At 45.7% G+C, this 21964-nt stretch overlaps 1 protein-coding gene across 1 annotated transcript in view; it reads right to left on the bottom strand.

Annotated features, from left to right (window-relative positions):
* The window catches only part of MAN1B1 (mannosidase alpha class 1B member 1), a 262777-nt gene that overhangs the window by 9088 nt on the left and 231725 nt on the right, over positions 1-21964 (bottom strand). The window contains exons 11-12 of the mRNA XM_030207057.1: positions 10446-10643; positions 9753-9884 (exon numbers count right to left, since the gene is read on the bottom strand). Coding sequence (XP_030062917.1) covers positions 9753-9884; positions 10446-10643 — 330 coding nt within the window. The remainder of the gene's footprint in view (positions 1-9752; positions 9885-10445; positions 10644-21964) is intronic.

The following is a 21964-nucleotide window of genomic DNA, read 5'->3' as shown; positions in this document are numbered from 1 at the left end:
CGCTGCTACTACAGCTAAGCACTTCGTGAACACTCTGGGCGCAGAGGCGAGCCCAAAGGGTAGCCCAAAGGGTAGCACACAGTACTGGAAGTGACGTGTGCCCAGCTGAAATCGCAGATACTGTCTGTGAGCTGGCAGTATCGGGATGTGCGTGTAGGCGTCCTTCAAGTCCAGAGAGCATAGCCAATCGTTTTCCTGAATCATGGGGAGAAGGGTGCCCAGGGAAAGCATCCTGAACTTTTCTTTGACCAGATATTTATTCAGGGCCCTTAGGTCTAGGATGGGATGCATCCCCCCTGTTTTCTTTTCCACAAGGAAGTACCTGGAATAGAATCCCAGCCCTTCTTGCCCGGATGGCACGGGCTCGACCGCATTGGCGCTGAGAAGGGCGGAGAGTTCCTCTGCAAGTACCTGCTTGTGCTGGAAGCTGTAAGACTGAGCTCCCGGTGGACAATTTGGAGGTTTTGAGGCCAAATTGAGGGTGTATCCTTGCCGGACTATTTGAAGAACCCACTGATCGGAGGTTATGAGAGGCCACCTTTGGTGAAAAGCTTTCAACCTCCCTCCGACTGGCAGGTCGCCCGGCACTGACACTTGGATGTCGGCTATGCTCTGCTGGAGCCAGTCAAAAGCTCGTCCCTTGCTTTTGCTGGGGAGCCGAGGGGCCTTGCTGAGTCGCACGCTGCTGACGAGAGCGAGCGCGCTGGGGCTTAGCCTGGGCCGCAGGCTGTCGAGAAGGAGGATTGTACCTACGCTTGCCAGAAGAGTAGGGAACAGTCTTCCTTCCCCCAAAAAATCTTCTATCTGTAGAGGTAGAGGCTGAAGGCTGCCGGCGGGAGAACTTGTCGAAAGCGGTGTCCCGCTGGTGGAGCTGCTCTACCACCTGCTCGACTTTCTCTCCAAAAATATTATCCGCACGGCAAGGCGAGTCCGCAATCCGCTGCTGGATTCTATTCTCCAGGTCGGAGGCACGCAGCCATGAGAGTCTGCGCATCACCACACCTTGAGCAGCGGCCCTGGACGCAACATCAAAGGTGTCATACACCCCTCTGGCCAGGAATTTTCTGCACGCCTTCAGCTGCCTGACCACCTCTTGAAATGGCTTGGCTTGCTCAGGGGGGAGCTTGCCACCAAGCCCGCCAACTGCCGCACATTGTTCCGCATGTGTATGCTCGTGTAGAGCTGGTAGGACTGAATTTTGGCCATGAGCATAGAGGAATGGTAGGCCTTCCTCCCAAAGGAGTCCAAGGTTCTAGAGTCCTTGCCCGGGGGCGCCGAAGCATGCTCTCTAGAACTCTTAGCCTTCTTTAGGGCCAAATCCACAACTCCAGAGTCGTGAGGCAACTGAGTGGCATCAGCTCTGGGTCCCCATGGATCCGGTACTGGGACTCGATCTTCTTGGATTAGTTAGAGGCTTGGTCCAGTTCGCCAGCAATGTCTTTTTTAGGACATGATGCATGGGTACTGTGGACGCTTCCTTAGGTGGAGAAGGATAGTCCAGGAGCTCAAACATTTCAGCCCTGGGCTCGTCCTCCACAACCACCGGGAAGGGGATGGCCGTAGACATCTCCCGGACAAAGGAAGCGAAAGACAGACTCTCGGGAGGAGAAAGCTGCCTTTCAGGAGAGGGAGTGGGATCAGAAGGAAGACCCTCAGACTCCTCGTCAGAGAAATATCTGCTGTCCTCTTCCTCTTCCCACGAGGCCTCACCATCGGTATCAGACACAAGTTCACGGATCTGTGTCTGCAGCCGTGCCCGGCTCGACTCCATGGAACCACGGCCATGGTGGGAGCGTCGAGAGGTAGACTCCCTCGCCCGCACCGGCGAAGCTCCCTCCACCAACGTAGTCGGGGAGCCTTCCTGGGAGGCTACTGCAGTCGGTACCGCAAGCGGCACCGATGTCGGAGACCTCACCCCGGGCAATGGGCCAACCGGCGCCTCGCTCGACGGTACCGGTGGCACAAGCACCCCCGGTACCGGAGGAGTAGGGCGCAACAGCTCTCCCAGGATCTCTGGAAGAACGGCCCGGAGACTCTCGTGCAGAGCGGCTGTGGAAAAAGACATGGAAGCCGATGCAGGTGTCGATGTCAGAATCTGTTCCGGGCGTGGAGGCTGTTCCGGGCTGTCCAAAGGGGAGTGCACCGACACCTCTTGAACAGAGGGCGAGCGGTCCTCTCGGTGCCGATGCCTACTGGGTGCCGACTCCCTCGGCGACCCAGAGCTCTCGGTGCCGACACGGGAAGGGGACCGGTGACGATGCTTCTTCGACTTTTTGGGACGAAGCATGTCACCGGAGCTTCCCGGCACCGACGAGGACGTAGAATCCAGCCATTGCTTCCTCGGGGCCGAGGCCGAAGGAGGTCGGTCTCTGGGGGGCTGTACCGCAGGAGCCCTCAGGGTAGGGGGAGACCCACCCGAAGGCTCACCGCCACCAGCAGGGGAATGGACAGCCCTCACCTGCACTCCAGACGAAGCACCACCTTCCGACGACATCAGCAGAAGAGGAGGTCTCGGTACCACCGATGCAGCCCTCCGATGTCTCGGCCCCGATGCAGAGGGCCGATGCCTCGATGCACTCGATGCAATCGGGGGCGAGGATGAAGGTCCAGGCGCCGACGACGTCGAAGCAGTCGATACTCCCGGTGCCGACGAAGAGCCCGAGAACAAAACGTTCCACTGGGCCAATCTCGCTACTTGAGTCCGCTTTTGCAAAAGAGAACACAGACTACAGGCCTGCGGGCGGTGCCCAGCCCCTAGACACTGAAGACACGACGCGTGCCTGTCAGTGAGCGAGATTACCCGGGCGCACTGGGTGCACTTCTTGAAGCCGCTGGAAGACTTCGATGTCATGGGCGGAAAAATCACGCCGGCGAGATCAAAAGTCAAAATGGCACCACAAAAAAGGGGGAAGAAAACTTCGAACAGAGGCCTAAATAGGGCCTACCCCGACGACGAAAGAAAACTTACCGGGGCAAAACTAGAAATACGGGAAGGGAAACAGACCGAAAAGGTCTCCTTCCGACACCTTTTTTTTTTTTGAAAAGCGAAGTCCAAAAACGACGCGCGAGGTCAACTTTTGGGGCGCGAACGACAAAACACGACCGTACTGAGCGCGGACAAAAGAAGACTGGCCGGCGTGAGCCGGTTCGGGCGGGAAGACGGCCGCGCATGCGCGGTGCGCATCGGCGCGCGAGTACTAGCAAAGGACTTTGCTAGAAAGTGTTCCGATTGGAGGGGCTGCCGTGGACGTCACCCATCAGTGAGAACAAGCAGCCTGCTTGTCCTCGGAGAACACAATAATACTACTGCACAGTAGAAATGAAAACCTGCTAAGCATGGTTTAGCCCCTACACAACCCAGGAAGGAGCACCGCATCAAGGGTTGTGTACTTGCATGTCCTGTGAGTCCAGTATCTCTCCCCTTCTCTTACTCACACTCTCCATCCCCCTATGGCCTTCCAGCTTCTTCCTTTCTCCATGGTCCCTCATAGTCTGGCATCCCTCCTATCCCCCTACCCCTGCAGATCCAGTACCTGTACCCTTCCCTCCCATGGGTTCAGCACATTCCCCTTCTCCCCAATGAGTCCAGGACCTCTCCTTCCGAAATTCTCCTGGAGTCCAGAACCTCTCCTTCTCCCCTCAGCCCCCCCCCCCTCCATGAGTCCAGCAACTCTTCCTCTCGTTCCCTCTATCCACCCCCCCCCCCCGAGTCCAACAACCTCTTCCTCCCCAAGGAGGTTAGATTGAGAACTGGAGATGACTTGACGTCAAAAAGCTAAAGCCAAATAGGGTTAGTCTCCCTTTCCTTCTCCTCCTCACCCAAAACAAAACAAACAAACCTATAAGTTGCTCTATCCACATTTCATTCTTTATTGTTGGTAGCATTTTTATTTGATCTCACTTATATTTTCAAACAAGACGGCTTGTGCAGCATATGGATGTACACAGGGTACTGGTTCCATCAGTTAGAGTATTAATTAGTTCTAAATGGTAAATCATTGTGTCATTTGGAGGGGCTGGTTATAAGGGCTCCCTGTATTCATGCACAGATGTTCTCACCTAGTAAAGGGCCACCAAAACAGAAGAATCAGGTACTTAACAATCAGAAATCCTGATTTTTTTTTTTTTTATTATACATATAAACACATTAATTAGGTTGAAACCTGGGAGCATTTAACATCTTTTTTCCTCAAAAGCACAGTCAGTCTAAATGTAACAACATTGTCCAGTTGAGCACAATATTAGCTTCCAAGTTCACACAAAGTTAATTATGTTTGGTGCAAAATAACTATTGGCTCAGGCTGCTTGCTATGTGAATATTTCATCACCGTTTCATGATCTTTGCTGTAGGTGAATCCTAAGGGTGGTAACCTCAGTTCTTTTGGGATAATGTGAGATATAAATGTAAAAAAAAATAAAAATAATCCCTTATCCTCCACCTTTTAAGACACTGCCTATCCAGCAGGATGGTGATGGCACAAGGAAAGCAAGTTTGGTCCAGTGAAGAACAACTCAAAATAACCTGTTCCTTAGCCAGACTCTAGTATGCTGAAAATGCAACCATACCATGCCTCTATGGTTATGTTCCACTAACAAATGATTAACTGGCTTTCTTGAAAGGATTATATAACATTTGGATGCATGACTAGGAACAAAAACAAACTTATTTATTCAGTATCACAATTCCTCATGTACAGCCATAAAATAACCTTTTAGGGTGGATAGTGTTCACAATGAGCTCCTTTTATTATCGACCAGATAGAAGAGATAAAGAGTTTTCAGTTTTGGCACAGTATAAGTCATCACAAGAATACAATAAAATAAAACCAATGGGCTGAATTAGGGGTTTATAGCTCATTTACTTATGTTAAAAGAAATCTGCAAAACATGAAGTGAAGATGTGATTCCATAAGCTCCAATGAGAGGATAGTTTAATTTTACTTCCATTTAGTTTCAATATAGTCCATCATCTTTATAACACCAGGCTTCCCAAGGCAGATTACAACAACAGTTAAGATGAACCCATTAAGAAACAGGATATCCTCACTGAAATCTCCTCATCTGTATTGTTTAGAACAGTGTAGAAAAATGAGCACAAAATGCAAAGTTTTTAACTGCTGTTTCTATCAGCTACAGCTTTTTTTTTTTTTAAGCTGTTGTAGTGATGTTCAATTTTTATTTTGTATAATGGGCTCACCCTGTCTTCATCCAACTTCCTCGGCTGATACCGATTCCAGTTTTCTAATCTCCCTTCCATCCCTCAAATCTGCTTTTCTTTAGCAGCCCCTGCGGCGATAACAGGCTGCCCGAGCCGGTGTCGAATGCTTCCCTCCTCTGCCGCGTCCCACCCTCGTGTACACAGGAAGTTGTTGTGTCAGAGGGGCGGAGCAGAAGGAAGCATTCAGCGACGGCTCAGGCAGCCTGTCAACGCTACACGGCAGCAAGGAGGGGCTGCTAAAGAAAGCAGGTTTGAGGGACCGAGGGTGGGGGAGAGCGAAAGCGTTGTCTGCTAGACTCGGGTGGGGGGATGGATGGTTTTGGTATGGGGGGAGGGGGGAGACAGAAGAGTTAGTTATGCCTCCAAGACAAGTAAAATCCATGGTGCTGTGTGGCGGTCCAGCAGCAAGAGAGATAGGCGCCGTTTTCCCTTGAAATCTGATGCCTGGGAAACAGTAATCATAACATGATCAAGTTTGAGTTACTATCTGGGATGAACCCGCTACGGAAACCTACTGTAGCTGCATTTAATTTTTGAAAGGGCAACTATAATAAAATGAGGAAAATGGTTAAGAAAAACTAAAGGATCTGCTAAGGTTAGGACACTAAATCAGGCATGGACGTTATTCAAAAACACCATCTTGGAAGCCTAGACCAGTTCAATTCCACATATTTGCAAAGGTGGAAAGAAGAGAAAACAGCAGCCAGCATGGTTAAAAGGTGAAGTAAAAGAGGTTTATATAGCCAAAAATTGCCCTTCAAAGAATGGAAAAAGGATCCAACTGAAGAAAATAAGAAGCAACATAAGCACTGGCAAGTCAGATGCAAAGCATTAATAAAGAAGGCTAAAAGAGAATATAAAGAGAAACGAGCCACAGAGGCTAAAACTCATAGTAACAATTTTTTCAGGTAACTAACTAACTAACATTTCTAAAGCCCAGTACTGATCAGAAAGCCTTGAAGGGAATCCGTGGTACCATTAGATCACGAAGGAGCAAAAGGGGTGCTCAGGAAGGACAAGGCCATAGCAGAGAAACTGAATGAATTCTTTGCTTATGTCTTTATGGAAGAAGATGTAAGAGATCTGCCTGTACCGGAAATAGTTTTCAAGGGTGATGATGCAGAGGAACTGAATGAAATCTTCGTGAACCTGGAAGATGTACTGAGCCAAACTGACAAGTTAAATAGTAGTAAATCCCCTGGATCAGATGGCATATATCCAAGGGTACTCAAAGCATGAAATTACTGATCTGCTGTTAGTAAAATGTAACCGATTGTTAAAATCAACTGTAGTACCATAATACTGGAGGGTGGCCAATTTGACGCCAATTTTTAAAAAGGGTTCTAGGAGTGATCCGGGAAATTACAGACCAGTGCCGGGCAAAATAGTGGAAACTATTATAAAGAATACAATTACGGAACACATAGACAAACATGGTTTAATGGGACTTAGTCAGTTTGAGTTCAGCCAAGGGAAGTCTTGCCTCACCAATTTGCTTAATTTCTCTGAAGGCATGAACAAACATGTGGATAAAGGTGAGCCGGTTGATGTAGTGTATCTAGATTTTCAGAAAGCTTTTGATAAAGTTCCTCATAAGAAACTTCTGAGAAAATTAAAAAGTTATGGGATTGGAGGCAAGTTTCTGGTGTGGATTATGAATTGGTTATTGGACAGAAAACAGTGGCTAGGGTTAAATGGTCATTTCTCTCAAAGGAGGGGGGTTGAACACTGGAGTGCCTCAGAGATCAGTACTGGGACTGGTGCTATTTAACATATTTATAAATGACATGGACATCTGAATGACAGTGAGGTAATTACATTTCCAGATGACACAAAACTATTTAAGGTTGTTAAAACACATGTGGACTGTGAAATACTGCAGGAAAGAAATTGGAAGACTGGGCATCCATATGGCAGATGAAACTTAATGTGGACAAATGCAAGTTAACACACATTGGAAAGAATAATCCGAATCATAGTTACCTGATGCTAGGTTCCACCTTGGGGGTCAGCACTCAAGAAAAGATCTAGGTGTCATTATAGATAATACACTGAAATCTTTTGCTTAGTGTGCGGCAGCAGCCAAAAAAGCAAACAGGATGCTATGAATTATTAGGAAAGGGCTGTTGAATAAGACTGAAAATACTATAATGCCTCTGTATCGCTCCATAGTGCAACCACACCTTGAGTATTGCGTTCAGTTCTGGTCGCCGTATCTCAAAAAAGATATAGCAGAATAAGAAAAGGTTCAAAGAAAAGCAACCAAAATGATAGAGGGGATGGAACTCTTCTCGTGTAAGGAAAGGCTAAAGAGGTTAGGGTTCTTCAGCTTGGAAAAGAGACGAACGAGGGGAGATATGATTGAGATCTACAAAATCCTGAGTGGTGTAGAATGAGTAGAAGTAAATCAATTTTTTTAAACATAAGAATTGCCATACTGGACAGACTGAAGGTCCATGAAGCCCAGTATCCTGTCTCCAATAGTGGCCCAACCAGGTCACCAGTACCTGCAAGATCCCAGAACAGTAAAATTGATTTGATGCTGCTTATCATAGAAATAAGCAGTAGATTTTCCCAATTCCATCTTAATAACAGCTTATGGACGTTTCTTTTAGGAAATTATTCAATCCTTTTTTTAAACCCTAAAGGTTAACTGCTTTTACCACATTCTCTGGCAACGAATTCCAGAGTTTAATTACACTTTGATTGAAGAAATATTTTCTCCGGTTTGTTTTAAATTTACTACGTAGTAGCTTCATTGAGTGCCCCCTAGTACTAGCATGTTTGGAAACAGCTGAGGCAAAACTGGAGACTTTCATTCTTTGTGATTTATAATGCTTCCCTATGACAATTTTCTTCCCTTCAGTGCATTTCCTTGATTGGATAGCAGGTGGTGTCTGACATCTGCATTATAGCTGTAGCAGAGGTCTGTTTTCTTTGTAGCTTACCTTCTCCAAAGAAAAGAGGAAAACCCCTGAGGAGAAAAGCAGTCAGAAGGGTCATTGGCCAAACACCCTCAGTGCCCTGATTGGACCTGAAGCTAAAGACCTAGCCCAGAATGTGCTAGAACTTCCCAATCTCGGAAGTGTTCAGGGAGTAGACCTCTGCACCGAGACCCTGTTCAATTCCTGTGAGCAGTTTCTTTTCCTGATCTCCACAGGTACTACTTAAGTAGTAAAAAGTGTTCAGTTAGTTTTAACATTAAATCCTTGTTATTTTGCCTGTTACTGTTTGCTGTTTTGAAACTTTTACCATTCACTCATTCCAAAAGTACAAAGACTAGGGGACACTCAAGGAAGTTACATGGGAATACTTTTAAAACAAATAAGAGTACATATTTTTTCACTCAATGAATAGTTAAGTTCTGGAACTCTTTGCTGGAGGATGTGGTAACATTTGTTAGCTTATCTGGGTTTAAAAAAAAGGTTTAGACAAGTCCTGGAGGAAAAGTCAGTAGTTTGCTATTGAGACAGACATGGGGAAGCAACTGCTTGCCCCAGGATTGGTAGCATGGAATGTTGCTACTAATTGGGTTTCTGCCAGGTACTTGTGACCTGGCTTGGCCACTGTTTGGAAAACAGGACACTGGGCTAGAGACCACTGGCCTGACCCAGTAAGGCTACTCTTGTGTTCTTATATACCTTAAGACAGGAGCGATGCCCACTCAGTCCTGCCTCAGGTGCTGTCATCCTCAAAATGGTGCTGTGATGCAACAGGACAGGGCCAATTAACTCCATCCCCCCCCCCCCCACACACACACACACGAGCCAGCCAGAAGAGACGGTCCCTTACCCCACTACAGCCAGCAGTCAGAGAAGAAAAACAGCTCACACAGCCGAGGCCAAGCGCTGAATAGCCTGCACCACACACCGCGCCTGAGCTGAGGATCCTGGGCCCCAGCCCCCGCAATGCTTCCTGCATTGCTTGAAGCCAGGAGAAGAAGAACGTCGTCGAGAGAGCTCAGCTGCAGCCACCACTGCTGTAAGTTATCACAACTACTACCGCTGCAGCTGAGCTCTCTCGACAACTTTCTCCTCCTGGCTTCAAGCAATGCAGGCAGCACTGTGGGGGCAGGAGACGGGAGTGTACGGGCACTGGCCAGCAGCAGTAGTCTGTTCACTTCTTCATTCACTGTTAGGGCAAGCACGGCAGGCGGCGACGACGATCCGATAGTTCTGCCATCGCGTGCAAGCGGGAAGGTGGCAGCGCATGCGCATAGGCGCCGTTCTTTTTTGACAAATTTGGGGAAGCAACCACTCCCCCTGCGCCCCCCCCCCAACTACGCCACTACATAGTATATGAGCCTATGTACCTTTCTTGACTGGGTGCCCTGTTATAAAACTATCCTCAAAACTAACAACTATCTGTAGTCTCTTTCTGATACAAATTAAAACAGAAATATAAAATGAAATTAGGGAAGGATGCTAAGACTGACTGTGGTCCGTCTTTGATGTACTTGGAATATTTCACTGTGGCTGAACACAACAATAAAACCCCCCAGTTACTGGCCTGGGAATGGGAAGGCAGATCTTACCCGTGTGTATTTGTTGAAGTTCTGCAGGATCTCCCACCCCCAGTCCTGGTACTTGGTATCACCTGTAAATCTGTACAAGTAGAACAGGCTTTCCACAGTCTCTGGTCTCAAAAGGTTATGTCTGTCTGCAGGCTGCAAAAAGACAAACACTTGAACACACACATCATACTACAAAACAGCTGGAAATCAAGAACCAATTTGCTAATTAAATTATTTTGTTGTTCACATTTTTGTTCAAATGTCATCAAAGAAGCCACCACGTAAGAAGGGCTGAATGCTTAGCCGCTCATCAAGTTTGCAATGAAAAAATGTACATTTCAAAATGAAATCTAAGAAGAGGAGTGCCTTTTGAAAAATAATGTTTCACATGACAGTACTGGCAGAAAGGAGCAAAGCCTTCAGGATGACACCTGGCCAGTTCATATCAGCAATACACCGATAGCTCAGAAGAGGCACAAAACCAAGGAACAATTTCTAGATAGTTCTAACATTTGTGTTTGAGCTCACACAAAACATTATAAAAGCCTGAAAGGAATATGGGTGAAAGAGGGAGAGAGAAAGATTGTTTCTCCCTGCTCAAGAATTCAGTAACATAAGTAACAAGGCAAACAGGACATTCCCCAAAATTCACACTTTCATGGGTAATGTTATGGGATCACGAGGAAGCACTGTTATTAAGAGTGGAACTTTTACCTTGACTTCCACGTCCTTGCTGTCCTTTGGCCCATGTAAGTTAAAATGCACTATCTCTGGGCTCAGCCCAGTCTCGATTTGAGTGTACATCTGGTAGCATGTTTCCATAAGGGCCTTGGCCAGATCCATGTGCTCAGCAGCTAACCCATTGTGAGCACCCAGCGCGAGGGTTCCAGGCAAAAAGCAAACCAGATGATCCTATAGAGAAAAACAAAATAACTTAGTTTGCCAGTTAAAGGGATAAGGGTCACGGTTTTGATATACTGCATTTCTGTACTACATCCAAGGTGGTTTACATTTATTATATGCAGGTACTTTCTCTGTCCTAGTGAGCTCAGAATCTAAGATTTGTACATGGGGCAATGGAGGGTTAAAGTGATTTACCCAGGATCACAAGGAGCCACATTGGAAATTGAACCCAATTCCCCAGGTTCTCAGCCCACTGCACTAACCATTAAGCTACTCCACTACTCCAAAAAGGACAGATAGCATGCAACAGTTTTAGCTAATAGAATTAAGTGTATTTCCAGATTTCAGCTGCAGCTAATTGAATGTTATAGTTTTGATCATACACCATTTTATAGTTTTGGAGGTTTCTTGTTTGATATTTTATAGTTATGATCAAAATTTCTCATTTTAACTGAGATATTACAACAGCGTTATTTAACTACATTTTAGGATTCTATCTTCTTATGATTTTATTTTATTTATATCATGAGTCCAGTATTCAGCAAGCTGGTTAAGTACCTGGATAAACTTATTCAGATAGTCATCAGAACTTATCTGGGTGAAATTATCCAGATAACTTTATCACAGCCCCTTCCTCAATCATATTTACCTAGCCAAACTTCATCTGACTGCACAAAATTTACCCACCTAAACAGGGTGGGGTGAAGTAGGGGCTGGTGGGGAGGTAATTAAACCCTGATAATTTGTCCATCTAACTACAAAATATTTTCAGAATGGATGCTTCCTGTATTTCCTGAGGGATTTGCTGCATTTCTGGAATTCTAGTCCTTGGCTGTAGATATTGATCAAAATTGGCTTTAGGCTGCAAATTTCATAGTAGAATGACATTCCCAATTTCTTAGGCATTTCCTTGCCGATTTAAAAGTTGGGTTACATGTCTTTTAAACTGTAATTTTAAAATAAATTATAATAAAATTTCTCAGGGTAACCATGCAATAAAAAGAATGTCCTTGCTTCCATTGAACATTACAATCTGATGCAATGCTAACAGTGGGTGCGAGAGTAATATTGTACCATCTGCATTGTACTTTAATTTGGTACTCTGCTGATTCCCCCACAATTTAACATCCTGCTTCTTTGCACATACAAACACACAAAGTTATATGGATCACATCATTTCCAATAATACACAGAAAAAAAATCTAAACTAAACCGTTTTGAAATGGAGTCCTTGGTGGAACAGGGCTGATTCAGGGGTGTAAATAGGGGTGGTGTATGGGGCAGGATACATCAACCAAATTAGCCCCTACCCTTCCAAGTGATGCAAGACACTAGGTGGCCTAACAGTCCCCCCAAATCATAGATACTTGGGTAACTATCCTATTTACCTCCTCCACTCCCCAATGCCCCCCCCCCCCCAAAGCCAACAAGGATAGCTCATTCAATTGGCTGACTGGGCCAAATCCATTTAGTCAACAGCACATAGCCAGACTGTGCCACTAGATAACTGGGCTGGATATCTGCTGAGGTGGTCTGAGGACGGAGTATGGGGTTACTTAGTTAGTGGCAATATTCAGTCTGCTAACCAGGTAATTCCCAGATAAAGTTAGGACAGCAAAAAGGTAGTTACCTGGGTATTAGGCTGAATATCATCGGCTTTTATGCCAGGCTAAAATTTCTAAGGGTAGAGTCTAGTCTGCTAACTCTTTTTCAAAATATATCCCAAGATGTGGTGTTTGCAATTCTGAGGCTTGTAACACTCTGTATACTCAACAGTACAAAATGAACCTTTACCATTCATTTAAACAGAAACCTCTCTGACTGAAGTTCTCAGCAGCAAGAGTTACCCCAGATACTGTCACCATGGTGGCTGGAAACCGAACCTTCCATTCAGTGGAGGGCAAACAAACCAGTCAAGCAAGAAAATGCCTTGATGCACTTCATTAGCAAGAAAGCCAGTGAAGAAGATTAGTGAGCTGTCAACAAAGAACTTAGAACAATGTTTGGCAAATTTGCAGTTTCATTCTTTTGCATGCTGTAAAGCATCTGTCTATTAATAGCTATCAAAAGAGCCACGGACTAGGGACACCAAATAATTTCCAGTTTACAATAGTAATAGCACAGAATCTAAAGGGCCATCCTTGCACTATACAGGGGTCATTTTTTAACTGTCCACATCAGTGAAAAGTATAAACACTTTCTTCATCATGCACTCTGCTGATTTTTTAATCTTTGAACAATTTTTATTGGTACAGAAACAAAACAACATTTAACAACTATACTTCAAGACAGATGCCTAAAACCTGGTTGCACATGATCTAGCTGACACAGCTGAAGTCCCAGATCCACAATAATTCTCACAGAACAAATATTAAATACCAGTGGGTTTTTTCTTGTAATTATACCTAAGAATAATGACCCAACATCCAAACTCCCCCCTTATTCCTCCCACCCCCAAAGGAAAAGTACACATTTCCTTTCACTTTCAAAATTTCCCCCAGAAAACTATGTACACATATTTGCACCTGTTTAGTGAACACAATTTTTTTGGCTTAAAATACATACAGATGTAGACACAGAAGAACCAAAGCCATAGCAGACTTGAAGACACAAAAAAACAGCAAAGAATGCACAGATGATGCTTCCAAGAGTCTAAACTTTATCGTCCATGACTCAACACAGCCATGTTTCAGCCTATCTGGCCTGCCTCAGGAGTCTATAAAAAACATTACAATATAATACCATAATCTCAAAATAGAAATTGAAAAAAATATCTAAAATGACAATCATATGGACAAGTAAAACTCATATGTAAAATGACACAGTCATATAACACAGGCATACTTATATTGACATCAAATATAAAAGGATCTATAAAATGTAAGATATGTAAAATGGCACAGTCATATCAGTGGAGGAGTGGCCTAGTGGTTAGGGTGGTGGACTCTGGTCCTGGGGAACTGAGGAACTGAGTTTGATTCCCACTTCAGGCAAAGGCAGCTCCTTGTGACTCTGGGCAAGTCACTTAACCCTCCATTGCCCCAGGTACAAATAAGTACCTGTATATAATATGTAAGCCGCATTGAGGCTGCCATGAGTGGGAAAGCGCGGGGTACAAATGTAACAAAAAAAAATTACAGTCATACTGAAGAAGGCAAACATCTCTCTATATAAAACGCACCTCCAACGTTCTAATGAAGCCTCTCTTAGCAAAGTGAAGGGGGTGAGATCGCATTGTGTGTGCCCCGCCCACACGTCAAACGTGATGACGTCGAGGGCGGAGCAATGACACAACCAATCGCATCGCTCGGCAGCGAAGCGTCAGGGAAGGAGGCGGCGCTCTCGACGTCTAGCCTTCCCTTCGCTGTGTTCCGCCTTCTTCTGACGTCAAGGATGACGTCAAAAGAAGGCGGAACACAGCGAAGGGAAACCTAGACGTAGGGAGCACCGCCTCCTTCCCTGACGCTTCGCTGCCGGAACCGCCACGGAGGTAAATTTAAAAACAAGAAAAAAAAATAAACACGCATGTTGGGGGGAGAGAAGAGGGTGGCCAGTAAAGTACAACAATGGGAGTGGGAGGGCAGGGGAGAAACGACAGCATGGATGCGAAGGGGGGGGGGGGGGAGAAGAGGGCGGCCCAGGCTGGCACATGGGAGAGAGAGGAGCATGGATGCGAGGGGGGGTCATGGAAGGGAGACAGGGGACTTGCTGGAAAAGGATGAATGGAGGCGGCAGGGGACAGAGGAGCATGGATGGCCATTGATTGGGAGGGCAGGGCTCAGGGAGAGAGGGCAATTGCTGGAAAGGGATGAATGGAGGGGGCAGGGGACAGAGGAGCATGGATGGAAATGGATTGGGAGGGCAGGACTCAGGGAGAGAGGGGAATTGCTGGATAGGGATGAATGGAGGGGACAGATGGCCATGGATGCATATGGATTGCAGGGCAGGCCTCAGGGAGAGAGCGGAATTGCTGGATAGGGATGAATGGAGGGGCCAGGTGACAGAGGAGCATGGATTGGACTCACACTTTCACTCTGACTCTCAAACAGTCACTCTCACATACACTCTCCCAAACATACACACTCCGAGGAAAACCTTGCTAGCGCCCGTTTCATTTGTGTCAGAAACAAGCCTTTTTTACTAGTATTTATATATTCACAAGGGAACCTAAGAAACCAGTTACAAATACATACTTGAGCTTTGACTTTCTTTGCTCTTTGGTTTCTTTTAATACGTGGTGTTAATATATATTATGGATTTTAGTCGCACTTGTCCATATAACATAGTAACATAGTAGATGACGGCAGAAAAAGACCTGCACGGTCCATCCAGTCTGTCCAACAAGATAACTCATATGTGCTAATTTTTGTGTATACCCTACTTTGATTTGTACCTGTGTTCTTCAGGGCACAGACCGTATAAGTCTGCACAGCACTATCCCCGCCTCCCAAACACCAGCCCCGCCTCCCACCACCGGCTCAGACCGTATAAGTCTGCACAGCACTATCCCTGCTTCCCAACCACCAGTCCCGCTTCCCACCACCGGCTCTGGCACAGACCGTATAAGTCTGCCTAGCACTATCCCCGCCTCCCAACCACCAGCCCCGCCTCCCGATCTTGACTAAGCTCCTGAGGATCCATTCCTTCTGCACAGGATTCCTTTATGTTTATCCCACGCATGTTTGAATTCCGTTACCGTTTTCATTCCCACCACCTCCCGCGGGAGAGCATTCCAAGCATCCACTACTTTCTCTGTGAAAAAATACTTCCTAACATTTTTCTTGAGTCTGCCCCCCTTCAATCTCATTTCACGTCCTCTCGTTCTACCACCTTCCCATCTCCGGAAAAGGTTCGTTTGCGGATTAATACCTTTCAAATATTTGAACGTCTGTATCATATCACCCCTGCTTCTCCTTTCCTCCAGAGTATACATGTTTAGTTCAGAAAGTCTCTCCTCATACTTCTTGTAACGCAAATCCCATACCATTCTTGTAGCTTTTCTTTGCACCGCATCAATTCTTTTTACATCCTTAACAAGATACGGCCTCCAAAACTGAACACAATACTCCAGGTGGGGCCCTCACCAACGACTTATACAGGGGCATCAACACCCCCTTTCTTCTGCTGGTCACACCTCTCTCTATACAGCCTAACAACCTTCTAGCTACGGCCACCGCCCTGTCACACTGTTTCGTCGCCTTCAAATCCTCAGATACTATCACCCCAAGATCCCTCTCTCCGTCCGTACCTATCAGACTCTCCCCGCCTAACAAATACGTCTCCCGTGGATTTCTATTCCCTAAGTGCATCACTTTGCATTTCTTCGCATTGAATTTTAATTGCCAAACCTTAGACCATTCTTCTAGCTTCCTCAGATCCCTTTTCATGTTTTCCACTCCCTCCCGGGTGTCCACTCTATTACAGATCTTAGTATCATCCGCAAATAGGCAAACTTTACCTTCTAACGCTTCGACAATGTCACTCACAAATATATTGAACAGAATGGGCCCCAGCACCGATCCCTGATGCACTCCACTACTCACCTTTCCCTCCTCCGAGTGAATTCCATTCACCACCACCCTCTGGCGTCTGTCCGTCAACCAGGTCCTAATCCAGTTCACCACTTCGGGTCCTCTCTTCAGCCCATCCAGTTTATTTAGAGCCTCCTGTGGGGAACTGTGTCAAAAGCTTTGCTGAAATCTAAGTAGATTACGTCCATAGCTCGTCCCTGATTCAATTCTCCTGTCACCCAATCAAAGAACTCAATGAGATTCGTTTGGCACAATTTCCCTTTGGTAAAACCATGTTGTCTCGGATCTTGCAACTTATTGGCTTCCAGGAAATTCACTATCCTTTCCTTCAGCATCGCTTCCATTACTTTTCCAATAACCGAAGTGAGGCTTACCGGCCTGTATTTTCCAGCTTCTTCCCTATCACCACTTTTGTGAAGAGGGACCACCTCTGCCGTTCTTCAATCCCTCGGAACCTCTCCCGTCTGCAAGGATATATTAAACAAATCTTTAAGAGGACCCGCCAAAACCTCTCTGAGCTCCCTCAATATCCTGGGGTGGATCCCGTCCGGTCCCATGGCTTTGTCCACCTTTAGCTTTTCAAGTTGTTGATTCACACTTTCTTCCGTGAATGGTGCTCTATCCACTTCATTCTCATTTGTACTATTTCCAGTCCATCGCGGTCCTTCTCCAGGATTTTCTTCTGTGAAAACAGAAGTATCTATTTAGCAAATTTGCTTTTTCTTCATCATTATCCACATAGCGGTTTGCAGTATCTTTTAGTCTCACAATTCCCTTTTTAGTCATTCTCTTTTCACTAATAAACCTGAAGAAATTTTTGTCACCCCTCCTTACATTTCTAGCAATTTGTTCTTCCGCTTGCGCTTTTGTCAGTCATATCTCTCTCTTGGCTTCTTTCAGTTTCATCCGGTATTCCTCCATGTGTTCCTTTTCTTGAGTTTTTCTGTATTTCTGGAACGCCAACTCTTTAGCCTTTATTTTCTCAACCACTTGCTTGGAAAACCATATCGGTTTCCTTTTTCTCTTGCTTTTATTTACTTTCCTTACATAAAGGTTCGTGGCCCTATTTATAGCTTCTTTTAGCCTGGACCACTGTCCTTCCACTTCTCGTATTTCCTCCCAGCCCATCATCTCCTTCCCTCAGGTATTCCCCCATTTTACTAAAGTCAGCACGCTTGAAATCCAGGACTTTGATTTTTGAGTGGCTGCTCTCCACTTTAGCTGTTATATCAAACCAAACCGTTTGATGCAGGGGCATAGCCACGGGTGGGCTTGGGTGGGCCCAGGCCCACCCAGTAGTGGAGGCAGCGGAGCGGAGGGAGCAGGCTGAGCTCCGTTCCCGCATCTGCCTCCCTCACTCTCACGGCAGCGCTTCCCAAACGCTGCCCACCGCCGCCATGATCGCGGGATTTACCTCCCTCCTCTCAGCACTCAGCAGCAGCGGTAGCAAATCATACACGCTGCCTCCTTCTAACCCGGAAGCGGACACTTCCGGGTTAGAAGGAGGCAGCGTGTATGATTCGCTACCGCTGCTGCTGAGACGGAGGGAGGTAAATCCCGCGATTGTGGTAGCGGTGGGCAGCATTTGGGAAGCGCTGCCGTGAGAGTGAGGGAGGCAGATGCGGGAACGGAGCTCAGCCTGCACTGTAAATTTTTTTGGGGGGGAGAAGAGGGCTCCGGGCGGCCAGGTGGAATCGGAGGACATGGATGGGAGCGGGAGGGGCGAGAGGAGAATCACTGATGGCTGGAGGGAGGGGACAGGGGAGAAAAGAGAATTGCTGGTATAGATGGATAGAGGGGGGCAGGGGCAAGAACAGAATTGCTGGGTATGGCTGGATAGGGGCAGGGCAGAGAGGAGACTTGCTGGGGATGGATGAATGGAGGGGGGCAGGGGAGGGAAGAGAATTGCTGGGGATGGATGAATGGAGGGGGGCAGGGGAGGGAAGAGAATTGCTGGGGATGGATGAATGGAGGGGAGCAGGGGAGAGAGAAGAGAATTGCTGGGGATGGATGGATAGAGGGGGGCAGGGGAGAGAAAAGAATTGCTAGGTATGGATGGCTGGAGGGGGGCAGGGGAGAGAAAAGAATTGCTAGGTATGGATGGCTGGAGGGGAGAGGAGAGTTGCTGGACATGCGTGGATGGAGGGGAGGAAAGAGGAGATAGGAAGGTTGCTGGACATGGGTGTATGAAGGGGAGGGCAGAGGAGAGGAGGGTTGCTGGACATGGATGGAGGGAAGGACAGGGGAGAGGAGGGTTGCTGGACATGGATGGAAGAGAGGGAAGGGAGAGAGAAGAAATGCTGGACATGGATGGAGAGGATGGAAGAGTGAGGAAGGAGATGAGGGAAAAGGCAGAGAGGAGAAAAAGTGCACATGGATGAAGAAAATAGGCAGAAGCTGGATCCACTGGACAGTCAAGTCTGCGGAGGACCCAGCTTTTACTTATGGATATAGAGCAAGAAATGAAGAAGAAAGGAGGAAAGTAAAGAAATAAATGGAAATGAAGCCCTGGAAACGGAGTTAAGAGGACAGATAGCAGCAGAATCGGATACTGGGCCAGCATGATCAGAAAAACAGTCACCAGACAACAAAGGTAGAAAAAAATCATTTTATTTTCATTATAGTGTTTGGAATATGTCCACTTTGAGAATCAGGTGCTCAACATTAAAAGTTTATATTTATTTACTTATTTATGGCATTTTATCCCACATTAAACGAATTAAATTGGAACCTGGGATCATTTAATTTTTTTTTCCTGGAGAGAGTAATGCATTGCCCCCCCCCCCCAGGCTCTCTCCCCGGCTATAGCCAGCTCTGCAATTTTGAGGGGAGGTGCACAGGTGGACGGGGGGGGGGGGGGGGGGGGGGGGGTGCAGAGGTGGACTGGGGAGAGAGCCTGTTGTTAAACATTTACCAGCACACCACTGTCTAGTGCCCACCCATCCAACCTGTTGGCCCACCCAAAAATTGACTTCTGGCTACGCCACTGGTTTGATGGTCACTGCTACCCAGGTGGGCACCCACTTGGATATTTGACACGCTATCCCCATTTGTGAGCACCAGATCCAGTGTTGCTCCCTCCCTCGTGTTACTCTACTTATTCCATATATCTTGGTTTTAAGATCTTTTGACAATTGTACTAAATACTAAATTGTATTTGTATTGTTGTATTCACCAAGTTAGGAACCAAGCACTGAAAACCAGCTCTAGCTACCTAATTTACCTCCCTCACCCTGATCCTGCTTTGGTACTGCTCACTTTTAGGAAGAATTTTAATTTAGAAAGATCTAGCCCCCAGATCTTTTGCCCATTAGCACCTATGTTAAATGATTGATGTGGAGGCTAACTACTCCCTGCAGCCCTTCAGGTACTTTAAACCCATGGAACTGTAAACCCATTTTCAAAGGGAAAATCCTAGCAGAAATTTCTTTTGAAAAAGCGACCAGTGTGTACAACCTGAGTGGAGGCAGGTGCAGAAGTATAAAAATGCAATTTCTATGGGTACTGCATCCTTCAATCTAATGCCACCCCTTTTACATTCAGTTAAAAGTGCACACACTCTAAGCCAGTTTTCAAAACATGTGCCAATGTGGGTAAGCAGCTATTTACCTGCAAATAAACCTTTCATTACTGCTCCTGGGATAAACTACTCAGAGATCTCACACACAGCCCCTGAGCTTTATATTTTGTTTGTACTGTGCAGCAATCCAGTGTATTGATTTTAATGAATAATCTGTGCTACAAGTCAAAAAGCAGTTATTTAAAAGCAACTCTCACTTTTACACCCTGAAGTATTACAACAATTTTGGTATTTTCTTTTTTGAACTAGCCCTCAAATTTGAACTGTATTGTAATGAAGAACACATAAATAGAGTGCACAGGCTGCTTCTTCCTGGGCCCTATCATCAACTCCAGCATGTTAGAGAACTTTGAGCTCCCTCATGTGCTAAAAAGGTGCACAAAAATAAGAAAAAGCTAACCACTATACACCAAGTGAGCAGGGAAATTGTCTGTGAAGCACTATAGATATTTCAAAGAGAATTTTATTTTTAAATTAAAATAGTGAATTGCTAAAACTGATGCCAAGTGCAAATATCAGGGTTTCTATTAATGCCAAGATATTGGCTTAAAATAATTCTCTTAATTAAAGGATACTGCCCGCTTACTAATCATTTGTACATAACATAATAAAGGACCAAAGACTAAGACTCATTTACTCATACAGCCTGCCCAGTTATTCCAGTACAGGTAAGAATCCATCCCAGCTCTAGCTCATAGGACCATCAGGGTAGTTGGGCCCCGTTTCCCTAGAACTTCTCATAATTCATCAGCAGGGCCTCTTCTATTGTATCAACCTGGACTGCATTCCATCCCTCTAGCTTGACAGCCAAGAACCTATCAACTTTAAACATCACATCCTCCTCTTTGGGCCCTGGCCAGCAAGCCTTTTTCTTCACAAATTGGATGACTCCATTTTACCCTTATTTCTCTCATGTTTTCAGGCTAGCCTTACTACGAGACTTGTTCCCAACCCTTGAACGCATGCTGTAGTCTCTCCCTTTCTCCCCCCCCCAAAAAAAACACCAACAAAAACCGAATTTAGATGTCACTGACCATTCTAACTTTTGCCCTCTCTCTAATATCCTGTTGTTGGCAAAACTACTAGAATAAAGCTGTTCTTGACCAGCTTAACACCTTTATAGGTGCATCAGATGGGTTTTTGACCCCATCACAGCATACAGACCTTACTTACTGCACTTAATACTGAAATCAAGACCTCTCTTGGCCAATGCCATTCTATAATTCTTGTCTCTTTACATCTTTCCTTAGCTTTTGATTATTCCCTACTTCTACACCACATGAGCAAATTCAAAATATGAGACATTGTTCTCAACTGGTTCCAATCCTATCTTTTAAATAAGAGTTTTCAGGTGAAAATCAAGGATTCCTTCTTTGGTTGTTAACCCTGTCAAATGTGAGGTCCCTCAGGGCTCACTTTATTTTCAATGTTCTTCAACCTATTCTCCCCTCCTCTTTTTGCCGATTCAGCCACTAGGGTGCATCCTTTTTGCTACACTGATGATGTTCAATTTTTTTTTTCAAATTGGAGTCTACTTTCCTATCAATTCTTGTTTTGGTGCAGTTGCCACTTGGCTCCAGGATAATTGCATGTTCTTCAGCTCCTCCAGGTGTGAGGCTATTCTCTTCCCTAATCCTCAAAGTGCTATCCTGTCTTCCTGGGTAATCCAAAACCATTTCCTCTTTTTCCTTGATTCAATCCACATACTTGGTTTCACCTTAGACTTACAGCTTTCTTTTATCCCCCAGGTCAATTCAGTGGTTTGTTTCTCTTTTCACATTCTCTGCTGTATCCATTCTCTGGATTATTTTATTGTAATCCGTACTGAACCTTATAGGTAAATGTGGAATATAAATGGAGCTGTAATGTAATGAAGCCACTACTGTCTCAGAACCATCTTCAGGCTCTTAATTCTGGCATTAGTGATACTCATTTAGGTTACGGGGATTCTCTCTGTAATGGACGTCCACTTACTACTTCGAAATGCCTCCAACTTGTCCAATCAACAGCAGTTAAAATTACTTTATAATGCTCATTGTCATGATTGTGCCTCCTTTTTTCAGTTGGAACACTAGCTCCCCATATCAACTAGGTTAAAATTCAAAATCCTCTGCTTGATCTACAAAGTACTTTTGCTAGGGGTTCCCCAACTATAGAGAAATCAGGTCTTACCTGCTAATTTGCTTTCCTTCAGTCCCTCCAGAACAGCCCAGACTGAT

This window comes from Microcaecilia unicolor, chromosome 6 (genome assembly GCF_901765095.1).
Source record: "Microcaecilia unicolor chromosome 6, aMicUni1.1, whole genome shotgun sequence".
NCBI classification, from domain to species: Eukaryota; Metazoa; Chordata; class Amphibia; order Gymnophiona; family Siphonopidae; genus Microcaecilia; species Microcaecilia unicolor.
This window is presented reverse-complemented; position numbering and strand designations above follow the sequence as displayed.